General features: G+C 43.4%; 1 protein-coding gene and 1 long non-coding RNA gene across 4 annotated transcripts in view; one reads left to right on the top strand and one right to left on the bottom strand.

Annotated features, from left to right (window-relative positions):
• Positions 1-26,997, bottom strand: part of LOC147033175 (uncharacterized) — a 388,661-nt gene that overhangs the window by 194,027 nt on the left and 167,637 nt on the right. The gene's annotated exons all lie outside the window — the stretch shown is intronic.
• On the top strand, positions 503-25,959 carry FKBP3 (FKBP prolyl isomerase 3). 3 transcript variants are annotated; one of them, XM_085871302.1, is made up of 7 exons: positions 503-791; positions 5,714-5,815; positions 17,602-17,718; positions 17,853-17,988; positions 20,590-20,657; positions 24,676-24,773; positions 25,720-25,959. In XM_085871302.1, the coding sequence occupies exons 1-7, from the start codon at positions 690-692 to the stop codon at positions 25,772-25,774; spliced, it is 678 nt and encodes a 225-aa protein (XP_085727428.1). In that variant the 5' UTR covers positions 503-689; the 3' UTR covers positions 25,775-25,959. The 3 variants fall into 3 exon arrangements, with proteins under 3 accessions (XP_085727428.1, XP_085727426.1, XP_085727427.1); XM_085871300.1 differs by lacking the exon at positions 25,720-25,959 and adding an exon at positions 25,588-25,713 and having other exon boundaries at positions 24,676-24,810; XM_085871301.1 differs by lacking the exon at positions 25,720-25,959 and adding an exon at positions 25,541-25,637.

Here is a 26,997-nt window from a genome sequence, read left to right as displayed (position 1 = left end):
AGCCATCAGCGGCTGAATTTGAGATGGCCCAATATCCAAATCTGTTCATAATATGATAGGCTACTCGTGTGCCAAATTTGGTGCTTTCCTCACAAAATACACAATTCTTATGCTCTATTTAGCTGAGTTGCCCCACGAGAGGGGAATTTTTGGCGGGAGAAGGTGGGAGGTGGGGGTGTAGTTTTATTTTAGATAACATCATCAATGTGTGTATCTTTACATGGATGATAAACTCAGCATCATCTCGTCTGCCGGTATGAGTTGATGGACGTTAAAAATCCCACGGCGTCCTTCGTGAAGAGGAGGCAAGCTATCGCCGGCATCATGAACAAATTCCTCCCCTAACCCGCAGGGGCACTGCATCAGCGGCACTGCAATGCCCTCAGCCAATGAGGAAACCCCGCAGCCTTGTGTTGGAAACGAAACAAGAAGAAGAAGAACCCCTTCAACAACCCATCCACAACCCACCCCCACCTCAAATCGAATCCATAACCCTACTCGACCCTTCCTTTTCTCCTCCTCTCCTCTGTTACTTTCTTTCCATTCTATCAATTTATCTGTGCTGAACCTCATTTCAAACCTCGATGCGTACGTATTATGTAGATGATCCCTAACCCAATAGCGGTACGCGGGGGTGGAGCGAGAACTCGCATGCCATTAGTAAGGATCGCTCCTTTCCTCAGACATCAATGGCGGCAAAGAAAGGTCCGTGGTCGGTTCAGGATCTCCAGGGAGACCGTGTGAGCAAGAAAGAGATCATACAACTACTTCAACAGCAGGCGTCGCATCAGGTACTCGGAGGCAGGCAGACGTGAGCCGAGGAAGGAGGGTCGATCTGTGAGAAAGGTCGTCGAGTTTGAAAAGCACGTCCAAACCGATGGAGGATTTTATTTTTATTTTTATTATTTTTTAATTTTAATTTTAATTTTTTAAGCCGCAGAATAAATAATAGCGACAGGGGAAATTGCCCTTAATTATGAATGGGACTTTCATGTAGTTGATGAAAATGGAGAAAAATAAATGAGCACTTTAGTATACCTGATGCTTATACACCGCCTAAAGATTTTTTTTTTGGGGGGGGGGAGGTGGGAGTATTCTATGGTAATGGTCCTTCCAATCATTCAGCGAACACTGTATAATGACCTCCAAGCCCTATTTGGCTCAATCATTCATTTTTCACGTGACAGAAGTTGTGCCTCAAAGCAAGTGGGAAGGCACGAGGAGGGCCCAAAATAGATAAAGATATTCGAATGAAACAAAGCGCAGTTTGCACATTCGGTTTTTTTTTTTTTTCCTGCCACTCACCGGGTGTGAAATTTCTTGATTCGGAAACTCGATGTCTCAGTGCTGCGTTAGTCAGGATTTTAGAGGGCAGCACGACGTTATCAGTGCTGTGAAGCGTAAAGTGCTGAAGGTGAGAGGTTAGGATGACTGACTGGAGGTGAGAGGTTGGGATGACTGACTGGAGGTGAGAGGTTGGGATGACTGACTGGAGGTGAGAGGTTGGGATGACTGACTGGAGGTGAGAGGTTGAGATAACTGACTGGAGGTGAGAGGTTGGGATGACTGACTGCAGGTGAGAGTTGGGATGACTGACTGGAGGTGTGAGGTTAGGATGACTGACTGGAGGTGAGAGAATTGGGATTATTGATTGTAGGTGATAGAATTGGGATGACTGACTGGATGTGAGAGTTGGGATGACTGACTGCAGGTGAGTGAAAGGATAACTGACTAAAAATGAGAGTTGGGATGACTGACTGCAGGTGAGAGTTGGGATGAATGACTGGAGATGATAGTTGGGGTGACTGACTGGAGGTGAGAGAATTGGGATTATTGATTTAGGTGATAGAATTGGGATGACTGACTGGAGGTGAGAGTTGGGATGACTGACTGCAGGTGAGTGAAAGGATAACTGACTAGAAATGAGAGTTGGGATGACTGACTGCAGGTGAGAGTTGGGATGAATGACTGGAGATGATAGTTGGGGTGACTGACTGGAGGTGAGAGAATTGGGATTATTGATTTAGGTGATAGAATTGGGATGACTGACTGGAGGTGAGAGTTGGGATGACTGACTGCAGGTGAGTGAAAGGATAACTGACGAGAAATGAGTTGGGATGACTGACGAGATGAGAGTTGGGATGACTGGAGATGAGAGTTGTGATGACTGACGAGATGAGAGTTGGGATCACTGGAGGTGAGAGTTGGGATGACTGACTGCAGGTGAGTGAAAGGATAACTGACGAGAAATGAGTTGGGATGACTGACGAGATGAGAGTTGGGATGACTGGAGATGAGAGTTGGGATGACTGGAGATGAGAGTTGTGATAACTGACGAGATGAGAGTTGGGATCACTGGAGGTGAGAGTTGGGATGACTGACTGGAGATAACATGACTGGATATGGAAGTTAGGATGACTGACTGGAGATGACATGACTGGATATGAAAGTTGGGATGACTGACTGCAGGTGAGAGTTGGGATGACTGCTTGGAGATGATAGTTGGGGTGACTGATTGGAGGTGAGAGGTTGGGATGACTGACTGGAGGTGAGAAGTTGGGATGACTGATTGGAGATAACATGACTGGATATGAAAGTTGGGATGACTGACTGCAGGTGAGAGTTGGGATGACTGCTTGGAGATGATAGTTGGGGTGACTGACTGGAGGTGAGAGAATTGGGATGACTGCTTGGAGATGATAGTTGGGGTGACTGACTGGAGGTGAGAGAATTGGGATGACTCACTGGAGGTGAGAGTTGGGATGACTGACTGCAGGTGAGTGAAAGGATAACTGACGAGAAATGAGTTGGGATGACTGACGAGATGAGAGTTGGGATGACTGACGAGATGAGAGTTGGGATGACTGGAGATGAGAGTTGTGATGACTGACGAGATGAGAGTTGGGATCACTGGAGGTGGGAGTTGGGATGACTGACTGGAGATAACATGACTGGATATGGAAGTTGGGATGACTGACTGGAGATGACATGACTGGATATGAAAGTTGGGATGACTGACTGCAGGTGAGAGTTAGGATGACTGACAAGAGATGAGAGTTGGGATCACTGGATATGAGAGTTGGGATGACTGACTGGAGATGAGAGTTGGGATCACTGACTGCAGGTGAGTGAAAGGATAACTGACGAGAAATGAGTTGGGATGACTGACGAGATGAGAGTTGGGATGACTGGAGATGAGAGTTGTGATGACTGACAAGATGAGAGTTGGGATCACTGGAGGTGAGAGTTGGGATGACTGACTGGAGATAACATGACTGGATATGGAAGTTGGGATGACTGACTGGAGATGACATGACTGGATATGAAAGTTGGGATGACTGACTGCAGGTGAGAGTTGGGATGACTGACAAGAGATGAGAGTTGGAATGACTGACTGGAGATGAGAGTTGGGATGACTGACTGGAGATGAGAGTTGGGATCACTGGAGATGAGAATTGGGATGATTGACTGGAGATGAGAGTTGGGATCACTGGAGATGAGAGTTGGGATGACTGAATGGAGATGAAAGTTGGGATGACCGGAAATGAGAGTTGGGATGACTGACTGGAGATGAGAGTTGGGATCACTGGATATGAGAGTTGGGATGACTGACAAGAGATGAGAGTTGGGATCACTGGATATGAGAGTTGGGATGACTGACTGGAGATGAAAGGTGGGATGACCGGAAATGAGAGTTGGGATGACTGACTGGAGATGAGAGTTGGGATCACGGGATATGAGAGTTGGGTGCACCATTGCGATCCTGATCGTAACAAATGGTCAATGAAGTACCGCCACAAGGGATCACCAGCTCCAACATGGCTTCGTCAGATTTTCATCTCTTCCCCAAACTTAAGTCACACCTTTGGGAGAACATTTTTCTTCCGATGATGATTTCAAGACCGCTGTGAAGCCCCGGTTAACACAGTTCTATGGTGATGGTGTCCCAAAACAACATGAACGTTGGCAGAAACGTGTGGACCACAGTGGTGATTATTATATTGAGAAATAAATTATACGCACTATGGTGGAATAAAGATTGATGTTAGCATCTGTCTTTCCCTCTTTTGAAGATAAACAATAGCAGCCATTACTTTTCACATCCACCATATTGTGTATGAACAGCACTGCAGAAATGTGCACAATAAATGGCCTCAGTCCATCACGCCCATGTCATACACTCATTGAAGTGCTGTACATTGCAATTCAAGCAGTTCATGATAATGAGCTGCACTAACAGTACCATACTCCTAACTGAGCGTTCGTACTGCGCCGAAGCAGTTTCGTCGCAAGGGTTATACCAGGAGGTGCTCTGCCATTGCCTTCCCAGCAGTTGGGGAAGGGATGTGGAACTTGTTCAGGGGGCCGGCAATATCTCACCGACTCTTAGTGGACGCCCTGGGATCTTTAACGCCCACCAACTAATGCCGGCAGATGGGACACCCAGTTTAACGTACATCCGAGGGACGGCGCATACATTGATGCCCAGCCCTGCATGCAAAACACCAGGATGGCAATTTGTAGTTGGGTCAGGATTCAAATGAGACAGCCAACTTAGAGGTGAGTGTGTGTCCCTCTCGGCTCTCCTGCCAGCACGAGCACTTCATAGACAGGTATCAATGTGGTCCAGGGACCGTGGAGGCATGTATTATATTTTGACTTTTTTATTTATTTATTTCAAGAGAGACGTGCATATAGAAATAAAACTCGTTAGAGAGTGGGAAGGGAGGATGGAAAGGTGAGATTGTAGTTAAAGGCATCCAGTTTCGTTTTTGGTTATCATGTTCTCGTGTTTCTATCACTGTAGATACCTTTCAGCCTAATTATTCTCGTGTTTGGATTCTCTTAGCATTGTTTGTCCATTGTCTACTAGTCCGACAGGGTTGTGTATTGCTAGTCGTTGAGCAGCCTTGTCTGGGTTCGATTCTTAGTCGAACTATAAATCTCGAATTGGTGCTTCACAGCCAGGGGTATGTCGTCTCCACCATATTGAAGTTTCTTCTTTGCAGGTTACTGTGTTTCTCTCCCCTGTCCTCCCTCTCTCTTCTCTTGTCTGTTAATTTCCTTGTGTCCAAATGTGGCCCCACTGTAAGTACCTCGCCCGTTGTACCCTGCCTCGCATTGCTCTTCCATGAGCCTACATCTTGCATAGAAAGGTGTAATGGAAGGCCTTTTGCGTGCCTTATCACTTGCCTTTTAAATTTCTGCCCTTGAATGAGGACTGTTTTTATAGCATCCAGCAACGAGGTAGCAACTTGTTCAGGGTTATGCAGGAACACACAACACGCATAGAAAAAGTAAATGGCAGAGACAGGTGTTTCTTTACCTGGAATTTAACAGTGCAAGTCACCTCCATTGCATCAAACTTTTGCACAATTGCTGAGTCAGGGTAGTTCAGTGATGTCGGGTCCCACACTGCGTTGTTTCGGCAATGGGTTCCGGTTACAAACTGTCGTCCTTGAGCTGATCAAAGTACGAGAGGAAACATTCGGCTAGCTTTTCCGTTCAGCTATTCAGCTTTCCGTCAAAAGTTCAGCTTTTGAATGAGTGGCCCTTTAAGTCTGTACTGTGGCCAACTTAATATTTAATTAATTGTGTTATGCTCATCGCGATTCCGATGTTATTGTGATTTAAAACCGTGATCGCATTTGATGATGTGATATTAATCGTGCACTTTTGACGGTTTCTCGGATCGGCGTGTTTCCTTTGGCAGTTCCTCGAGGAGCAGAAGTTACTCGGCAGTTTAAAAAACGTGGCTAAAACATCCACCAAGGACCACCTGGTTAAATCATATGAGCTTCTACTCAAGAATCAGGTGAGCTGAGATTGACCCATCATAGCAATGGTGTTAGGTGGGCACGGCCGCGATTCCACCCGTGTTTTATTTTCGCCGTGTTTTCATAATTGCCAAAAGCAATGGATTATTTGACTTGCAAACCCTAATTTTAAAGCGGTCTTGCAACACCTCGCTTGTCCGGGTGGTCTGTTGAAGTTGTTGACAGTTATCCTTTGAATTACTGGTTTTATTTGGATGAATTGCCAGGACCTAATTAAAGTATGACATGCCCAAATTAGACTTGGCAATTTTCTTTTGATTAAAAATACAAAGCTCTCGTTTGACCTGGCGCATGGATGAGTGTTCCCACCAATGTTTATTGTTGACAGTTGACCAGCACGTGATAATCCAGCAGTTCGAGAAAAACAATACGTTGGTTGTTGGTTAGCCATTTGGGATGTTACTTGCCAATAAAATAAAAGCTTGCCAAAAAAGATAAAAGTAAAATAAATACTAGAGCGAAGTCTATGGAGCGCCATCACAAATCCCCATGCTTCCCACCTAAAGCAAAGTTTAAAAATGGCAAAACGTTCCACCGGGAATGGCCCAACATCAAGTTTTGGGTGAAAACTTTTTTCCAATTTTGACCCCTGTGACCCAAAGTCCCCACCCTCTTGGGAATGAACCAGGATCGAATCCAAAAAAAATCATTACTTATTTCACGTGTCCCCCGATGTTGACCACATATGAAAAATTTAATTTTATAATGTGCCCGTGATTGCATTTTTCAGTACTTGACCTTTCGACCCTGCCTGCCCCGGTGCGCGGCACCAAAACTGCACTGCTCTTGCACCTCCGTGCCCTGTGTTGATCACAACTACCAAGTTTGGTGAATTTCTGCCCAACCCTTTAGGAGAAGATGGCGTGACGGATGAATGTAGCCGATTACAATATCCCGCCAGTTTTTTTTTTTTCCAAAAAGCATGGGGATGATAAAAGTTTGCCGATCAAATAATATGGCGATCACGCAAACAATGCATTGGAGTGCCACTCTGTTGTTACATCATCAACTGGCTTGTGCTCGACCATCGACATTCTCATTCTCATATCTATCTCGCATTGAATACTTCCCCCATGTGGTGGGACTACAGAACATATGTTTAGGAAGAACTGCGTCATCACGAATCAACACAAATGAGAATCAAACCAAGATAGACTTTCTCAAAGATAAGTTTCCGGTCGTTGTTTGTCATGTTTTGACTTATTTTGTTGCCTCAGTGTTTACTGTTCCTCAGTGTTCCTAGTTTGGTTTTGCTTCAAAACTAGTGCTAATTTGGTGAGTTTTCGTCGGTCTTGTCATATCGGGTTCCCTAAGGCCTACCCTCCTTCCTGTTCGTGTGCACGATCGTGTTTATTTGTATTTTCTCCTTATTACCCTCAGCTTTTGTTTTCTCCACTTTTCCCTCCACCCCCTTCCTATCCCTCCAAACCATACCCTCTGTTTCATGTCTTAAAATATAAAAAAAATACAACAAAAAATATTTCCCCTTCTCATTTTATACCCCACGTAACCACGTGACGTCGTGTACCGACTCTTCTTCTTCCTTCTCAACCCTCTCCCTGCCAATCCCACTCTGATCATGAAGGTTTTCACCACAGACTTTCATGACCTTTTCTTCAAACTTTTCCTTCACTCTTCCCTCCTCTTCCCAAATCTTCAAAAAAAACAAACAGTCTCTTACAATGCTTCAACTTCCATTCTGTGTGGTTCTTCTTCTTCTTCTTCTTCTTCTTCTTCTTCTTCTTCTTCTTCTTATTCTTCTTCTTCTTCTTCTTCTTCTTATTCTTCTTCTTCATATTCAAAACCCCCCCCCCAAAAAAAAACAGTCTCTTACAATGCTTCAACTTCCATTTTGTGTGGTTCTTCTTCTTCTTCTTTTTCTTCTTCTTCATCTTCAAAAAAACGCTCAAAACAAACAGTCTCTTACAATGCTTCAACTTCCATTCTGAGTGGTTCTTCTTCTTCTTCTTCTTCTTCTTCATCTTCAAACCCCCACCCCCCAAAAAAAAACAGTCTCTTACAATGCTTCAACTTCCATTCTGAGTGGTTCGTCTTCTTCTTCTTCTTCATCTTCTTCATCTTCAAAAAAAAACAGTCTCTGACAATGCTTCAACTTCCATTCTGTGTGGTTCTTCTTCTTATTCTTCTTCTTCTTCTTCTTCTTCTTCATCTTCAAAAAAACCCCCAAAAAAACCAGTCTCTTCCAGTGCTTCAACTTCCATTCTGTGTGGTTCTTCTTCTTCTTCGTCTTCTTCATCTTCAAAACCCCCCCCCCCAAAAAAAAAAACAGTCTCTGACAATGCTTCAACTTCCATTCTGTGTGCTTCTTCTTCTTCTTCTTCTTCTTCTTCTTCTTCTTCTTCTTCTTCATCTTCAAAAAAACCCCCCCAAAAAACCAGTCTCTTACAATGCTTCAACTTCCATTCTGTGTGGTTCTTCTTCTTCTTCTTCTTCTTCTTCTTCTTCTTCTTCTTCTTCTTCTTCTTCTTCTTCTTCTTCTTCTTCTTCTTCATCTTCATCTTCAAAACCCCCCCCCCAAAAAAAACAGTCTCTTACAATGCTTCAACTTCCATTCTGTGTGGTTCTTCTCTCTCTTCCTCTTCTTCTTCTTCAAAATCTTGTGGTCAATTCGACCTTTCTTTTCATCCCGTGTCTACAAATTCCATCTGTTACAACGCTTCCTTTCTCCACTCTGTCAATTCTTCTGCACTCCATCCATCTTACTATGTATTTAAATGAATCTCTGACTGACAAATTTAAATTATCCCATTTTGCAACGCTTGTTCATCGTCCATTATTAATCATTCTGTTTTTCCAACTTCAGTGCAAATTCATCCCACCTCCTTAAATCTACCTCTTCCTAACTCCTTCCCTGTTATACACCCTCCTTACCCCTCCCATCTTGCCCCCCATCCTAACATCTCTCCACTGTCCTTTGAGTTGCTAACAGCTCCTCCTCTGGTATCCCAAACTGTATGGTTTTCAAACCTCTCTGTTCTCTATTTCAACCAAACAAATGTCTCACACTTTCATTCAGCACACTCCTCAAGATCTCAAACATGCTCTCTCTTTCCTCTCATCACATCTCCTCCTCTTTCCACCCCCTCAAATCTTGTCCCTCCCCCCGCCCGCTCCCACCTCTACCATACTACTACCTTTCCCCCTCCCCAACCCTCCCTTCTTCTTCCTCCCCCATGGCCATGCCTGCTCTCATCATCTCCCCTCCCTCTCAAAGCTTCCCTCTCACCCCTCCCTGTCAATTCAACCACTTCCTCCCTCTTCAAAACAAACTTCACTCTCTCCCCACCTCCCCCACAAGCTTCCCCCTCACCCTTCCCAAAAGATCCCCCCCACACCTTTCTCCCTCAATTCTCCCCTCTCACGCTCCCCTCTTCCCCCAAATGTCCCCCTTCCCCTTCAAATCTCTTCCCTCACCCCTCCCCTTCAAATCTCCACCCTCACTCCCCCTTCTCAAAGCTGCCTCCCCCTGTTCCTACCCCTTGAAATCTCATCACATGTCTCCCTCTTCCCACCCCCTCATTTTTTGTTCCTTCCTCCACCTGTTCCCATCTCCACAATACCTCTACCCAGTCTCATCTTTCCCCTCTCCCCACCCCTCCCTCCTTCCTCATCCCCCATTGCCATGCCTGCTCTCCTCCTCTCCCCTCTCCCTCAAAGCTTCCCTCTCACCTCTCCCTCACAAATCAACTGCCTTCTCCCTCTTCAAAGCAAACTTCTCTCTCTTTCCCTCCAAGCTTCCCCCTCGCCTTTCTCAAAAGCTCCCCCACACCTTTCTCCCTCAATTCTTCCCCCTCACCCCTCCCTTTCAAATCTCCCCCTTCTCAAAGATGTCTCTCTCTCTCTCTCTCTCTCTCTCTCTCTCTCTCTCTCTCTCTCTCTCTCTCTCTCTCTCTCTCTCTCTCTCTCTCTCTCTCTCTCTCTCTCTCTCTCTCTCTCTCTCTCTCTCTCTCTCTCTCTCTCTCTCTCTCTCTCTCTCTCCCTCTCTCCCTCTCTCCCTCTCTCCCTCTCTCTCTCTCTCTCTCTCTCTCTCTCTCTCTCTCTCTCTCTCTCTCTCTCTCTCTCTCTCTCTCTCTCTCTTCCAGCTCATTCCTCCACCTCCTCAAATCTCCCACTTCCCTTTGCCCCCTCTCTTATTACTCCCCACTACTACTCACCTCTTCACCACCTTGCCCGTTGTCCTCCTACCCATCCGACCCTCTCCTCCAGCTCTTCTTCAATCTGTCATCAACTGTCAACAACTCTCACTACCTCCACCTCTCCTCCCTCTCATTACTGTCCCCCTCCCTTCCCCTGCACCCAAAACCTCCTCTGCTCCCTCTTCCTTAACAGTGTGGACCTCAAATATCCGGGGCCTTCGCTCTAACCTGACTGACCTTTCCATACCGGTTGCCAATGACAAACCAGACATAATCTGCTTAACAGAAACTTTCCTCCTTCAAGACATCGCTGACTCCTTAGTATCTCTCACTGGTTACTCCCTCCTCCCGTATGATAGACCTCCCGTATGATCGTCCTGGTGGAGGAGTTGCTGTCTTTATCAAAAACTCTATTCCTCCCTCTCCATGCACTGCCCTCACTCCTCCACACCCCCAGGAATACTTCTGGCTCAGGTTTCCCCTCCTCTTCCACCTCTTGTATATGTGTGTTGTACCATCCACCAAAGCTTGCTTTCAAAGCCAGTCGCCGACTGGGCATCCGACGCTGTGTAAAGTCCTTCCTTGGCACGCCTGAGCTAATAACCTCTCACAAAGCTTTCATCCACAGTCTGATGGAGTACTGCTGTCCCCTCTGGGGTGGTACTCCTACCTCACACCTAGCTCAACTTCACGCTGTGGAAACCAAGGCTTTTAGGATCATTGGTATCTCTCGCGATGAGGCTGAGTTCTTGAGTCTTTCATTCTCTCACCGCAGGCAGGTCAATGGTCTTTCAATCTTCCACTGTCTCATCTCCAGCCTCACCCCCCCCCCCCCCCCCGCTCTGTCTGTAATCTGTCCCTCATATATTTCTGCAGGGCGCTCAAGGTCCTCCAAAAACCTCCTTCTGGTGAAACTGCCAAAATCAACAATCACTGCTCACCTTCACTCTTTCATCCCTCTTTTTTTCTGCCTCTGGAACAAACTCCCACACTCTCTTCAATCCCACTCCTCCCTCCAGGTCTTCAAAACAGTTGTTCACCACCATCTCATATCTTCCCTCATCCAAAACAAAATCTTGATCTTTTCTACCCCCGTTAATCCACCCCAAACCAACCTCGTTCAAATTCCATGTTTTCCTTTCTGAAAGTCCCTGTAGTACCATCTTGTTTAACCCATGTACCCCACCCAATCCCTCTCCCTTCCACAGATCTCCGATTGTCTTTGTTCCCCAATATTTTGTGCTTCACTCTCCCGCCTCTCTTGTCTCTTGCCTTGTTATATGTTTCTGTGTATAAGCTCTTACACGAGCCTCAACATGGTATACAGAAAAAGAAAAGAAAAAAACTGGAGCAAAGTCGATGGAGCACCATTGCAAATTCCCACGCTTTCCACCAAAAGCAAAGTTGAAAGAGGTCAAGAAGTTACACCAGGAATGACCCAATATCAAATTTTAATTTTAAAAAATATTTTATTTTGACCCCTGTGATACTAAGTCCCCACCCCTTGGGGCATGAACCGGGGGTCAAATCCAAAAAAGTGTTACGTAATTCATGCATCCCCCCTCCCCCCCCCCCAGCTCAATAGTGACTGCATATACAAAGTGTCATTAAAAAAGTTTTAAAATGTGGCCTTAATTGGTGTTTTGGTATTTGACCTTTTGACCCCATCCCAGGGCCACAGAGAGGGGTGGAAGGAGGGGGGTAAATATGATACTGCTCTCCCACCTTCTTGCTATGTGGTGATCATAACCACCAAGTTTTTTGAATTTCTGCACAACTGTTTCGGAGGAGAGAGTATGACAGACAGACAGACAGACAGACAGACAGACAGACACAGCCGATTACAATAACCCCTGTTTTTTTGTTTTTTTTAAAGCATCGGGATAATTAATCAACAGAACTGGAGCATGACCCATAGTAAATCACACTCGCCTCCAAGCATTGTTTGAATGCCGACCCAGCTATAAGCTGGGTGTTTCACAGCCACGGTGATTCCTATATGTGTATGCCATCCCTCGGATGGACGCTAAACTGGGTGCCCCATCCATTCAATGCGAAGCTTGCAGTTTATAGCTGGGTTGGGATTCAAACCCAGCCTCGAGGCGAGTGTGCTTACCTTCAGGCCACCCTGCCAGCCCTCAAACAGACAAGAGACAGTAGATAATATCAATATGGCAGCGAGACAACAAACTGCAGAAATGGCATGTGATCGATATTCTCACAAGAAAAGTAGCATCTACATTTCTTTACTCTTCCCCCCCATTTATCAACCACTCCTGACACCAATGTAACGGTCACCCCAAACTGACCCGGTTGCCCGATTCAAATCCGGTGAGTCGCTCAGTGACCATGTCAGTCCCCTGCCTCAGAGACCTCTTGCCGAATCCTCGCGTGCAAGGCCACGTTACCGTGCGGATTGAGATCTCTGCACCGGGCAAGTGACGTGACGGTGGCAATCACTGGATAGATCTTATCTTTGGCCGAGAAACCAAATCCCACGTGATGCCAGGAACTCAAGCTGTACAAAACCGCGACCAATCTCTACCTTCAACAGGTTATACCTCAGAGCCACCACATGAAACCATTTGGGCAAGCAGGATGAGCCAGAGATCATGGCGTTTTTCTACGTCATTTGTAAAATGAAACAAGAAACGGTATTTATGCTTGAAGCAATATTTCCAATTTCCGTTACCTCTACGTGGCACTCGCATCCATGGAACGGATCAGATATATACAGTATATACACATCTGTGTGTGTGTGTATGCATGTTGTTGTTCTTCTTTCGGCTGCTCCCGTTAGGGGTCGCCACAGCAGATCATCTGTTATGATCCGCATTCTGATTTGGCACAGGTTTTACGCCGGATGCCCTTCCTGACGCAACCCTGGTCGCCTCTTACGACACAGGGATAAGGATTGGGTTTCACCATGATTCTGGACTGCTCTACACCCTCTCATAACGCGGCCCAGTGCAGAGCCCCCGTCCTCAAGCGATCATCCAACCCAAGCCTCCGAGTAGCCGGATTACAGGCGCACGCCACTACGCCCGGTGTGTGTGTATGCATGTATATATATATATGTATATATATATATATATATATATATATATATATATATATATATATATATATATATACATATAAATATATATATATACATATATATATACATATAAATATGTATATATATGTATATATATACATATAAATAGATAGATATAGACATATATATATATTTATATATAGATATATATATACATATATATATATATACATATATATATATATATATATATATATATATATATATATATATATATATATATATATATATATATATATATATATATATATATATATATATATATATATATATATATATATATATATATATATATATATATATATATATATATATATATATATATATATATATATATATATATATATATATATATATATATATATATATATATATATATATATATATATATATATATATATATATATATATATATATATATATATATATATATATATATATATATATATATATATATATATATATATATATATATATATATATATATATATATACATTATATATATATATATATATATATATACATATATATACAAATATATATACATATATATATATATATATATATATATATATATATATATATATATATATATTCTGTACATCAGACCGATGTACAGAAGATTTAATTCATTCAAAAAGAACCCGGGATATGCCGGGTGCATTCACTCTATATATATATATATATATATATATATATATATATATATATATATATATATATATATATATATATATATTCTGTACATCAGACCGATGTACAGAAGATTTAATTCATTCAAAAAGAACCCGGGATATGCCGGGTGCATTCACCTCGTGTATATATATATATATATATATATATATATATATATATATATATATATATATGTATATATGTATATACCGTATTTTCACGACCAAAAGGCGCACCGTGCCAAAAGGCGCAGTCTAAGTTGTGTGTGCCGTTCCTGTATTTGACACACACATAAGGCGCTCCTCACGATAGGGCGCGGGTTTTTTTTTTTTTTTTTTTTTGTTTTTTTTTTGTTTTGTATACCTTGGTCGAGGCTCGTATGAGAGCTAACACACAACTCACAGCAAGGAGGCATGAGACAAGAGGGGCGGGAGTGGAAGGGACAAAACAGTGGGGAACAGACACATTAGGTGAACTGTGGAAGGGAGTGGGATGGGGATGGGACGGGGAACATGGCGAGGGGAAGATGGACATTAAAGGGACTTTCAGGAAGGAAAGCAGGAGAATTGAAGGAAGTGGGCTTGGGTGGATTATCGGGGGTAGAAAAGATCGAGGATTTGGATGGGGGAAGATAAGAGGTGGTGGTGAACAGCTGTTTTGAAAGCCTGAAGGGAAGAATGGGAAAGAATAGAGTGAGAAGTTTATTCCAAAGGCGGGAAAAAGAGGAATGAAAGAGTGAAGATGAGCAGTGATTCGTGATTTTGGTAGTTTTACCAGAAGGGGTTGTTGGCGGACCTTGAGCGCCCTGTGGAAATGTGGTTGGGACAAATCGCAGAGAGAGCAGGGGGGGCAAGGCTGGAGAGGAGTCGGTAGAAGACAGAAAGACCACCGACCAACCTGCGGTGATTGAGTGAGAGGCCCAAAGACTCAGCTTCATTGCGGGAGATGCCAATGATCTTAAAAGCCCTGGTTTCGACAGCGTGAAGTCGAGAAAGGTGGGAGGCAGGAGCACCAGCCCAGAGGGGAGAGCAGTACTCCATCAGGCTACGGACAAAAGCTTTGTAAGTGGTCAGGAGCTCAAGAGGGCCGAGGAAGGACTTTGCACGACGGAGGATTCCCAGTCGGCGACTGGCTTTTGAGGCAAGGTTGGAAATGTGACTTTCCCAGGAAAGGTCATGGCAGATAGTGAGACCCAGAAGCTTGAAAGAAAAGACTTCTTCCAGAGGATTGTTGAGAAAGTGGATGGGGGTTTTGTAAACGGTCCTTTCGAAGAGACATAGTGAGAGTGTGAGATTTGTCTGGATTGAAAGACATGTTCCACGTGTTGGACCAGTTTGTGATTTTATCCAGATCTGCAGTGAGCGAAGAAGCTGCTGCTTGCCGGTCTGAGGGATGACAGATGGTACGGCAGAGGGTTGAGTCATCGGCAAAGAGAAATAGAGGATTTTCCAGAGAGTCCGAGAGATCATTGATGAAAACCAGAAAAAAGAACAGGGCCCAGAACGCTACCTTGAGGAACTCCAGCCTGCACAGGAAGAGGGGATGAAAGAACTCCATTTAGGGCCACACGTTGACTGCGACAGGAGAGGAAGTCTGCGAGCCATGAGTGGAGATGGCCTTGAATACCATGGGCAGAGAGTTTGGTGAGTAGGGCAGGGTGCCAGTAGGGCAGGGTGCCAGTAGGGCAGGTTTTATATGAATATCCTCTACTACGTACGTCCGCCGTACAACAACACACTCACACAAGCACACAAGTGTGCGTATTTAAAAATAGATCGGGAGCAAAATTGAGTTTGGTTGTGCTTTATTAAAGTATTAGTTACAAAAATACTAAAACAATCAAATACCGGTAATAGTCTTTAATCAAATCCATCGAAATCCTCATCCTCTGTTTCGGAATCGAACTGCGCTAAACCCAACCTAGCAGGTCCACCTTCCTCGCCGTCAGAGTCACTTTCTGCACCGTGCGGCTCCTCCGAAATGATGCCGGCTTTAGCGAAAGCTCGGACAACAGTGCCAGCAGACACGTTAGCCCAGGCATCAACAATCCAGTGGCAAACTGTGGCGTAACTCGCCCGGCACTGCCTTCCACCCTTTGTGAAGCTGTGCTCTCCTTCGGTCATCCACCGCTCCCACGCCGCTCGCAGCCTCACTTTGAACGGCCGGTTCACGCCGATGGCTCGGCTGGATCCGTTTGTCGCAGATGTGCTTGCTGCAGTAGGAGCGGAAGTTTTCCATCATTTCTTGATAATCCGCCGGACGTTGCTGCGCTATCGTAGTCCTGGTCCGGATGGAAAAATGGCACCGTTTCATGAAGCGAAAGCACCAAGACGGACCTCCGTGGAAATGTTCGATTTTCATTTCCTCCGCTATCGATACTGCCTTCAGTCGGATCGTGACCGTCGAAACGCTCCTCCCACTTGCTCTTTGCTCAACGATCCACTGCTCAAGTCTTTCCTCCAACTCTGGCCACCTCGCCTTGTTTCCACGGAAACTCAGCTGCGTCTTCTTCACCTGTCGCAGCTCGTTTTCCAGCTTCCTCCACTTTCGAACCATCGACTCGTTGATCTGGAAATTCCTCGCCGCGGCTCGATTCCCATGTTCCTCCGCATAGCTGATCGCCTTCAGTTTAAACTGAGCTTCATAAGCGTGTCTCTTTGCCATTTTCGGGGTTGTTAAAACAGCAATGTTCTGCATACCGCACATACCTGTTCTTTTATACACACAAAGGGCGCACTGCACTATAGGGCGCGTCGCACATTTTGACAAAAATCTAAGACGTTTATATGCGCCTTATAGTCGTGAAAATACGGTATATATATATATATATATATATATATATATATATATATATATATATATATATATATATATATATATATATATATATATATATATATATATGTATGTATGTACAGTACCAGTCAAAAATTTGGACACACTTATACATTCAAGGGTTTTTCTTTATTTTTACTATTTTCTACATTGTAGAATAATAATGAAGACATTAAAACTATGAAATAACACATATGGAATTATGTAGAAACCAAAAAAGTGTTAAACAAATCAAACTATATTTTATATTTTGGATTCTTCAAAGTCACCACCCTTTGCCTTTGTGACAGCTTTGCACACCCTTGGCATTCTCTCAACCAGCTTCATGAGGTAGTCACTTGGAATGCTTTCTCCCTCTTAACCCTCATTGTTACCTGCATCCTTTGTTTGTCCATCTCCATCTATTTTCTCCCTTTGCCCGACTGTTGGCGTTTCAACTTTCTCCTGCTGTTCCCTTTATGATGTTGTGTCCTGATTTGTTCTGTGTCATAGCTCTTCCATGGGCCTAGCCCATGTAAAAATAAAAAAAATAAAGAAAACTATCCCCTTTTTCCCCATTTGAAACAATGCCCAGACATTTGTGCCATTTTTCAGAAATGTATTCCCCGCTACTGTCGGGGTCTTACTGTACTTGCTGTTATACTAAAGAATATTTAACCCCTAAGGATCATTTCCACAACAATACATACAAAAATAAAAATCATTTTGGAATCAGTTATTGTCCACTTCTGCAAACAGCCGAGAATTGTATCACTGCTTCTCATATTTGGTGACTGTAAGTACAAAGCAAATCGCACCACAACACAGAACCGACCTCTGAGAATTAAAAGATGACACAAACGTGTTCCCATCTCACACTATTAAAAATATGATATTATCCTTTGTCGCAGGTGAGAATTTATCATTTTAACTTGTGTGCTTCTTTGGTGCTGTTATCATGCAGTTTAATTTACCTGGCTTTGATTACCTTGCCGTGGCCCTCACATCCTGATTCAGAAATTTAAGGATGATAAGGCAGATAATGTCCAGTCAAAACCGAGCAAGGGCGTAGGGAAGAAGCCAGCAGCAGATTCCAAAAGCACCGTTGCCACTGCAGCCCCTCCTGTTGTTGAGGTGTGTATTCACAGCTTTATGTCAGTGGGTAAGTCTGGCCTTGCAAATTGAGGAGCCAATTTATCAGTGCTGGATTGTTTTGCCTTGGGTAGCTGATAGGCACACTGCTTCCTCCCGATGCTCCTCTGCCGCAGGAGCCGCCCAAGTATAGCAAGTCGGTGCTGAAACGCGGTGACAAGTTGAGCTACCCACAGCGTGGCGACACTGTTGCCTGCTGGTACAAAGGCATGTTGGAAGATGGCACTGTCTTCGACTCCAACCTTCCTGCCGGTGCGTCTCTAATATAGAGTTTTGGTGTACAGAGCAGGTGAACTCTGCAACTTAGACTCAGGCCCTGTGGATGATTATAATGATTAATTGTACTTCCAATACTGTCTTTACCGGAGTTTTATTCTCCCCCTTTGTAGACTTGGTGATTATGAGGTACCATCGACATGTAATGTATGGATAAAATGGAAATGTTTTTTTTATTTCCACCGACCCCATCTGCCCCCTACCTTATGCATGTAAAACGTAGTTCATCTCCAACTCTTAATACCTCCATAATTGCAGGCCTACGGCTTTGGGATTCACTAAATCCTCATAATTTGCGTTTTGTTTTCTTTGCTGTCAATATCATTTTTAGCTCACCTGGACTTTAATCAGGTGAGCTTATGTGATCGAGCAGTGTCCGTAGGTGAGTGAATCAGTCAGTCAGTTAGTCCAGAAACACTTTAGTCATTATCGCTTGAACCAAACACATTGTTTTGATGATACTTGACCACAAGCTTCATATCTGATGCCTTACAAAGGTTTATTAACCGCTTCAAAATCCGTGCTTATTAAGAGGGTTTTTCGGGGGGGTTTTGACCCCCCTCCAAAAAAAAATGGTATTTGCTCTCTTCTCCAAACTACACACAGAATTTCAATGAAACTTCAGCACAACCTTCATCACCCTTAATATACCAAAGTTTTTTCCTGGCCTTAAAAAAATTATGGGTCAAAGGGGTCTGTGGGGGGGGGGAGTTGAGTGACTTGCTCCTGATCCAGGTGAGCTTCAGGGCAGGCGATCCTATTTTTTTATCATACACTTGCATTTATTTAATGAGGAGAAAACTCACAAAAAATTCTCGCAAAAAAAATTCCCCCGACAAATTGTCCTTTGATGGAAGAGCTGGCAAATGTTTTTATGCCTCTGTTGAGGAAGTCGCCGGAGGCTTTATGTTTTCGGATTGTGCATCTGTATGTCTGGCTGTGAAAATCTTCTCTGTTTTCTCTGCAACCACTTATCTGAATGACAGGTGCTCCAACTCGTGTAGAATATTTTAATGATAATTATGATGTTATACGTCACGTGGTGTGTCAGCCATGTTGGAAAAACGGAAAAAAAAATTGGACCTTTGTATCTCCGAAATCATGCCATGGAAGAAATTGAAACTTGGCACACGTCAAGTACTCCCCATGGGAAATAAGTGTGATGTTTGATGATGTCATAGGTGGCTTCATTGTGACATCATAATTGCATACGTCAAACGCTTTATCCGATCAGTATGAAAATTTTTGAGGGTCATTTCGGGTTAAATTGTGTGGAGGAAAAAATTGATGACATCATCGGTCACTTGGTTTGGCAACATTATTTTTTTAACGTCAAAAAAAATCCAAAATAGCTGAACAGATCTAGGCAAAACTTTTCAGGTATGATCGCCTATCCATGAGGAACAAAATGTTCTCCAACTATGACGTCATTGGTTACATGGTTTGGCAGGTATGATTTTTCGAATAAACCTTTCAAAATCTCCTTCTCCAGAACGGCTCGACAGATCAATGGGAAACTTCACCCACATGTTTTCCAAGCCTTGGGGATACCTGGGTGTTCACAAATAATTAATGGGTAACATGGTCTGGCAGCCATTTTGGATTTAACAAAAATCTTTTTGAAATGGTTTCTCTTGAACCATTTCATCAATCGAAGTGAAACTTCACAGTTATGATCTTGTAGCCATGGGGAACATATGTTTTAAATTTCAACCTGATCGGACGCATGCTCTGGCAGCCAGAATTATTTAATATTTTGAATCTGGGTTCAGGGATTGAAATCAAACTTGGTGGTAAACGTGTGTATAATGATGGAATAATATGGGTGGAGGCATACCTAGCGATGTCGAAGAGTGTCCTTATAGTTTAAATTTAAATTTCCTGGCTCTTCCCACAACTTTTTTCATTCCATTCCATTACTTTTCTTTGTCTTGTGAACTCAGCATGGACAATCAGCTCGTAAGCTTGTATTTTTTTTCAAACCACTCACTGGGAATTAATCAAAATGTACGGGAAAATTTTTCATCTTTTTCAAGCAGACAAAAAAAAAAAAATTGAACCTTGGTGGTGTATACGCAACAGACCGCTGTCTTGATCGCTCCTGAAAAAAATTTATTATTTGCTCTTAAGAAATATATAACCTATTTTTGAGCTCTTTCAACCAGCACAGGAATAAAAAGGCTTCCTTTCTTTTGTTTCTTTATACCGTGGTATTTTTACCACGGGCTTCTGCTCATGAGTCAATAAAAGGTTCATGAGATGAGGTTTCTTTTTATTGTTTTACCAGTCCCTCCTTTATTGTTGATACTTTGTTGTTTATTGGTGGTTTCCTGTTAATAAACAATTAATATATTTTTAATTGATCACTCAGATGAAACACCACCTCACTTGCTGGATGGTTTGCCTGTTTATTATTACTTCTCTTATTGTCATAATTTATTTATATGCATGATCATCCATGATGAATTATTTAAATATTCATGAACAGCACACCAGGCTTATGGGGGAAGGAGGGGGAGGGGGGGTGGTCTTCAACCTCCACTAGATAATGTGTAATATTTGTTGTTTGCATTGCAGGTGGCAGGAAAGGCAAGAGCGCGAAGCCTTTGACCTTTAAAGTAGGGGTGGGAAAGGTCATCAAGGGGGTAAGTGTGATAATTTTCACAAACCAGAGCAAGTGTTTTCACCCTATGCCTTAAGGAAAACATCCACTGCCCGGCAAAACCAGCAAGTTTTCCTTTGATTTCCAGTTCGGGTTAGAGCCCATTGGGGTTAACCTGCCAACCTTTTGAGATTGCTAAAGATTGGCTAATTGCTGTTTAATTCAGGAAGATTGTGCAACAGTATGCAAAGGCTGAAAGAATGAGCTCATCAATCCAAATTAATTCAAAGCTGTGCAGAACAATTTACGGTGATGGACAAAGCTTCCCACTTGTTTGTAAGTGAGGAATGTTGTGGAAGATTGTGCTGGTGTGGTTGCATTTCAGAGCACGTCTTCCTTCCAATGAAGACATATAGCTGGTTCTCCCATGAGTATTTTAAGTGGTGCATCCTATATAATTACCAAAACCCTAGGTATCCATTAAATGGTGGTAGGCTATTGTGTGGTCAATCCTTGGTCAGATTCCTTACATGGCATTATCTGTATAATGTGCCATCCCTGCATTCATTGGAAGTGCTGTAAGGTGAACATGGAACAGGTATCAAGGGTGAAATGGCCTTTACCTTTATTTATGAAGATTTAACAGTTAATTGATGTTGAAAGTGCATTGACCTTTTTGATGTTCTCATATCTGAGATCAGGATCAGGATCAGGACTTCTCATATTAGGACTGCCTCATGCAGTCCTGCCATTTATTACAAAAACAGGCATAAATAGTATGAAAGGAGTGGCCAAATTACAACCGTACAAAAGTGACTAATTTCTGAGCTTTGATGGAAGAAAGAAAAAAAAAAGAAACTTAAACACTCTAACCTTTATAGTTCTGAATCATGATGCAAGAAAATGTATAAATAAACACAGGAACCCTTTCGAGTTCATAATTGCGATATTATTTACTCGGTAGTTGAAGGTGGGGTTGACTCTGCCTGTCATCCTTCTGAGGTCGGCAAAATTAGTGCCACAGCTTGCTGGTATCCTGTGTCGGAGTGGTGACCCGTCCAGGATTGTGCCCAATAGCTTAGGAGACTGCTTAGGCAGCACCAATGCTCTGCACAGAGTATGGTCCCCAATGGATGGATGGATGGATGACGTATGCACCCTTGCCTCTGACGTGTCGGGCCTGAGTTTGAATCTTGGCCCAGCTACAAACTGTCCTCTTGGTGTTTCACATGCAGGATGAGGCATCAACGTTGTGCGATCAGTTGGGACTGGCTAGGTTGAGTGGTGGAGCTACTGCAAAAAGTGTGTGCTTGCCGAGCCCCTCAATCTTCCTTTTCCACCTCTTCTATCTCTCTCTCTCTCTCTCTCTCTCTCTCTCTCACTCTCACTCTCACTCTCACTCTCACTCTCACTCTCACTCTCACTCTCACTCTCACTCTCACTCTCACTCTCACTCTCACTCTCTCTCTCTCTCCCCCCTCTCTCTCCTGGTGATCTGCATGCTGGGACATTCTTTCTTGCCATTTTTATCGTTGGCTGTTGGAACGACTTGCCCTCGTGAGCCTGCCTGCCTTCATTCTCCTGCCATTCTACCTGGAGGGAGCACTGCATACAACAGCCTGGAGCTTGACACTATGTGCTGTTTTCCCCTCACTCACCCGGTTCATTTTGATTGGTAGTTGTGTGTGTGTGGCACCATAGAGAGGGGGTTAGTTTTCTTGTTTGCGAAGTAATTGTGTTTTCTCTCTGTCCTTATGTCCAGTATTTTGTGCCATCATTCTCGTTTTCAATTAAGTTATTTATTTCCCAAAGAGTAGTGATGTGCCTCGTGATTCCTGCCATTTTTGTTGTGCCAACCATTTGGCTCATTGATTGAGAACCCTTGGAGGATTACCTTATTTATCACTTAATTCAATTAATGATGCCTGTTTAGATCTTGGCCTGTGACCAGTCATCTATGAAGTGCTAGCTTCAGCTAACATTGAATAAGTACTTTTGAGTGGAGGGCAGTGGGGGGGGGGTGTGTTCACGCTACTATATATAGTATAAACATATTATTATGTGTGTGGGATACAGGACAGTTATTAAAATGTAAGGCCTTATCATGGACCATGGGCTCATGTAAATAGATCATTTTCACGTTTATCATGGACTTCATGTTTAGGTTAAGTCGTCCTGTTCTTGTACGCTGTTGGAAGGCAGTATTGTTTGTGCTAGAAAGGTGTCTAAGCTAAGGGCATTGTGTGATCTGTGCTTCCTGTCCAAACTGGCAATGACAACGCCCAGGTGAAGGGATCTCTAAGAGGGTCATTTATATGAGGTTGCGACCAGCATGTCATATGCAAGGATTGCTTCCTTCTATGCCTCTCTCCGGCATCCGTGCGAACCCATGGCCAGTGCCGTCCGTGTCATCACCTGGGGTATGGTCCCCTGTCGGATCATCCCTCTGTGACAGCAATGTGGCTTTCTATTGGCTGGATCCACCGGCAAAAAGAAGCATTGCTATTGGCCAGAGCCACAGGGCATCACTTGATTGGGACGGCATCTTCCTGCCGCTGGACCAGTGGTCACATGAGAGGAAAGAGGAGGAGGAAAACACTTGAGGTTTGGAGGAGCGGCATACTCTGTAATCTATGGATAGTATGGGCCATATCTGTGCCTCTCCTTGCTGTTCTTCTATCGACTGGAAGCTCGTTTTAAAAAGCCTTGCCTGGTTTCTGTGTGAGTGTGTCTCTGGGACCTCCGAGGGGTTTGTTTTATTGTAATACAAGCAATATACAAGAGTTTCTTTGTTCTTTATTATCATCATTCATTATCTTTCTCTTGTGTGTCTGGGTCTGTCCATTTCAGTGTTTCTTGCCCGTGTCCTTTTATGCAATAAAACCTTATTTCACAAGTTGGGCGTTCCTTCTCCGTCCTCCACCTCTCATACATCACTCGATTCGGTATATTGGACATCTCTGTGGGAAATCGTTAAATTAAGTAACAATCCTGATAAATAGTGTGGGATTAGCCCACGTTTGAAATAGGATCGCTCACGATGGCGCCCAGACGTGCAATTGACCAAATTGAGCTCTAAGTACTGCCGTCTCTCGAGGCGAGACATCAGCGTGTGCACCGACCGGTTTTGCCCTTGTCATGCCCTTGTTTTGCTCTGTTAACTCTATAATTTGCCCGAGGTCATCTTCCATCTGCCTGGATATTCTAATGCATATTGCTATGTTTTTTTTTTGTTGTTGTTGTTGTTTTTGCTTTTTTTCTCCAACTTTCTATAATACACGAAGATGATTTGTAATACCAGATGGCACTATACAATACACATTAACTTTGAGAGAATTGGGGTATTCCCCTTCCCCTGAACTCCCTCCCCAGATATGCTACACAGACAGAAACCATACTTGGGGTACCCTTAGGTAACACGCAATGGTTTGATTTGGTTCGTTAGTTGTTGTTTTTTTTAGTTTTAAGAAGCACTAGCAGGGACGGGTACCCAGCGTTGCCCGGCGCTGTTCTAATCCTGTTGGCATTTTGAAGAAATCAAATTGTTTTTTGTTTTTTTTTGTTTGTTTCCATTTTTTTGTGTGTGGGCTGAAAACACTTCCCTACACCCATTGAGGAATGGGGCCATGGATAATTTAGTATTACTTTTCACATAGCTACAACGACTTAAGTACTATGCAGTGATTTAAAAAAAAATTATCCAAAAACAATCCAACTTGGTTGTTTTTTTTTCAAAATTCCTGCTGGGACCTCTTGCCATCTTTCAAATTTCCTTTACGTTGGAAGCGTGGGGATTTGCAATGCTGTGCCATCAACTTCGCTATCGTTTATTTTATGGTGTCTCAATTAATAAATTTCCTACTGGACTCATACTTTTGCACCCCACTGTATATTTGTAATATACATATGTAATGTATTTGAATCTCTGCAGCGTAAATGAAAGGGCTTTGACAGCTCCATGCCAAAATATCATGAACCTTCTTATTTTGAAACTGGAGTTGTATACCGAACCATTGAAACCAATGTCGGTGTGCTTCTCTTTTCCTGTGGTCACCCTGCAGTGGGACGAGGCTTTGATGACGATGAGCAACGGAGAGAAAGCTCGGCTGGAGATCGAGTCTGAATGGGCGTATGGGAAAAAGGGCCTGCCAGACGGAAAGTATCCTTCATGGACTGTTTGTTGCAGATTTCTCTCGGCAAGTATTATTTTTGCGTAAAATAGTCGTCTCGTCACAACGAACAGATACATTGTGTGGAATGACTGCATTGAATTTTACAGCCGGGTTCCCCCACGACACTCCCATCCAGTTCCTGATCCCAAATAAACGGTACCCCCATCGTTCAAGTCACATGAGCGTCAGATGTCCATGGATTCATCATGCAAAGAAATTAATATTCTACACTTTACCCCTTACCATGCCTGGTGTTGGCTTAATGGTTAGGGTGACGGGCTTGGGATCCTCGGATCCTGAGTTCAAATCCCACTCAGCTGGTGAAGTAATACCAGGTGGGGTTGACTCTACCTGTCATCCTTCATGAGGTCGGCAGAATGAGTGCCAGCTTGCTGGTATCCTGCGTCAGAGTGGCGACCCATCCAGGATTGTGCCCAACAGCCAAGGAGACTGCTTAAGCAGCACCAACGCTCTGCACAGAGAATGGTCCCAATGGATGGATGGACCTCTTACAGTTCGACCTGCAGTTCCTATTTGCGAAAACAGCACTTAACAAACCGCCCTTAATAGTTTTATTTAATTAATCTACAATGATTTTTGTCAAAAAAATTCTGATGTCATTACTTGTGTCGAATTGAAATTCCTTCATTAGATTTGGAGTGTCCCCCAAAAATGTCCCTCATTATAAGGAAATTATTTCTATTGAGTAGTTCTTTCAATGGGACTCCTCCGTATTTACTTAACTGACGGTCAGAATCTATCTACCTGATATTCTGATTGCGTGTACCTTGTCGTCTGTAGAAAAGAGAGCCACAGTACAGATTGCTGAGCATTGAGCAGGTAACAGTTCGGTTTATGGTTTGTATAATATTGAGAACAGATGTTGTTAGGCCTCAGAATTTAACGATCGATTGCCCTTAACCGTACGGCCAGGATCCCACCAAATGCAAAGTTGATTTTTGAAGTGGAACTCGTGAGCATCGAGTGAAGTCGCCAATGCCGCCATGGCTATCACGAACCCTGTGATGAGGAAAAACCCGACCGACACGGGGCTCTCAACCCCCTCCCCCAGCATGGCATCATTTATTTCACACCGATTGCATTGTGCTCTCTTTTTATGGATCTCCTTTGGTGAACGAATGAACATGCATTAAAATATTTTCACAAGTTTCATTTCCAGGAAGCTCCTGCATATTTCCCGTCTTGTTGCACCATCCTCCTTCACGCCTTGGCCCGTTGAAGGCCTGCTGGCATTTCCTGTGACCTTTTTATACTTTTTTAACCTGTGCGATTGTTTTATCTGTGAAAAAAAGACCGTTTTAAGTTCTGTGTTTTGCATCGCTCTCCTCCGTTTCGGAATGAGACTTCTGCCTTTTTTGAGCCTGCTCCTTTGAGCCTCCTGAAAAACACTAAAGGAGAACACGCTGATTCACGTGAAATGAAACAAAGCAAATGTTTGCCATTAAAGTGTTAATACGTTAGGTGCGGTCATACATTTCACTGCGTTCCTAGTTCAGAGGTCGGTATCGGGTCCATGGGTGGTTCAAGTGTGACCTGGACTTTTGGTTATACTCGTAACGAAGCTTGTATGCGGATTACAAAAACCCCAGGGCAATGTTGAGCCTCCACGTTTTTGTGCCATTCCGATCATAAGTTTAATTTCTTTCACATGTTGTGTTCGTGAAGTGCCATGTGTCCGTGGTTGGGTAAGGACAGTTTTTAATTCATTTATTACCTCCGCCACCGAAGGTGAAGGATATCTCAAAAAGTTGTGGACGGATCCAGATGAAATTTTGTGGACAAGGACGAAATATTGGATTTTGGTGAAGATCCGGATCCGGATCCGTATCCGACTACGAGAATTTTTAAAGTGATTCTTCACCATTGAGAGATTGGGCCAAAACCGATATATCGCACGATATCTCAAAAAGTTGTGGACGGATTCGGGTGAAACTTGGTGGACAAGGAAGAAATGATTCGATTTTGGTGAAGATCCGAATTAGGATCTGGATATAAGAATTATTTAATTTTTAAAGTGATTCTTCACTATTGAGTGATTGGGACAAAAGCGATATGTAGCACGATATCTCAAAAATGTGTTGATTGGGACCGATATGTTCTTGTGGATCAGGCATTACGTGGTGGAGGTATGCGCTCTAGCGAGTGTCATTCTAGTTTTTTTATTGAAATGCCTTGCTATATAATCTCAAG

This window comes from Eptatretus burgeri, chromosome 2 (assembly GCF_056783735.1).
Source record: "Eptatretus burgeri isolate ZD-2024b chromosome 2, Ebu_testis_v1, whole genome shotgun sequence".
Taxonomy (NCBI): Eukaryota; Metazoa; Chordata; class Myxini; order Myxiniformes; family Myxinidae; genus Eptatretus; species Eptatretus burgeri.
Note: the sequence above shows the minus strand (reverse complement) of the source record. Positions and strands in the feature narration are given on the sequence as shown.

Coding starts and splice junctions, on each gene's coding strand:
- FKBP3 (XM_085871300.1), top strand. CDS start 690: ATGGCGGCAAAGAAAGGTCCGTGGTCGGTTCAGGATCTCCAGGGAGAC. Junction 17,989..20,589: donor CGACTCCAACCTTCCTGCCG/GTGCGTCTCTAA, acceptor TTTGCATTGCAG/GTGGCAGGAAAGGCAAGAGC. Junction 24,811..25,587: donor TTTGTTGCAGATTTCTCTCG/GCAAGTATTATT, acceptor TGTCGTCTGTAG/AAAAGAGAGCCACAGTACAG.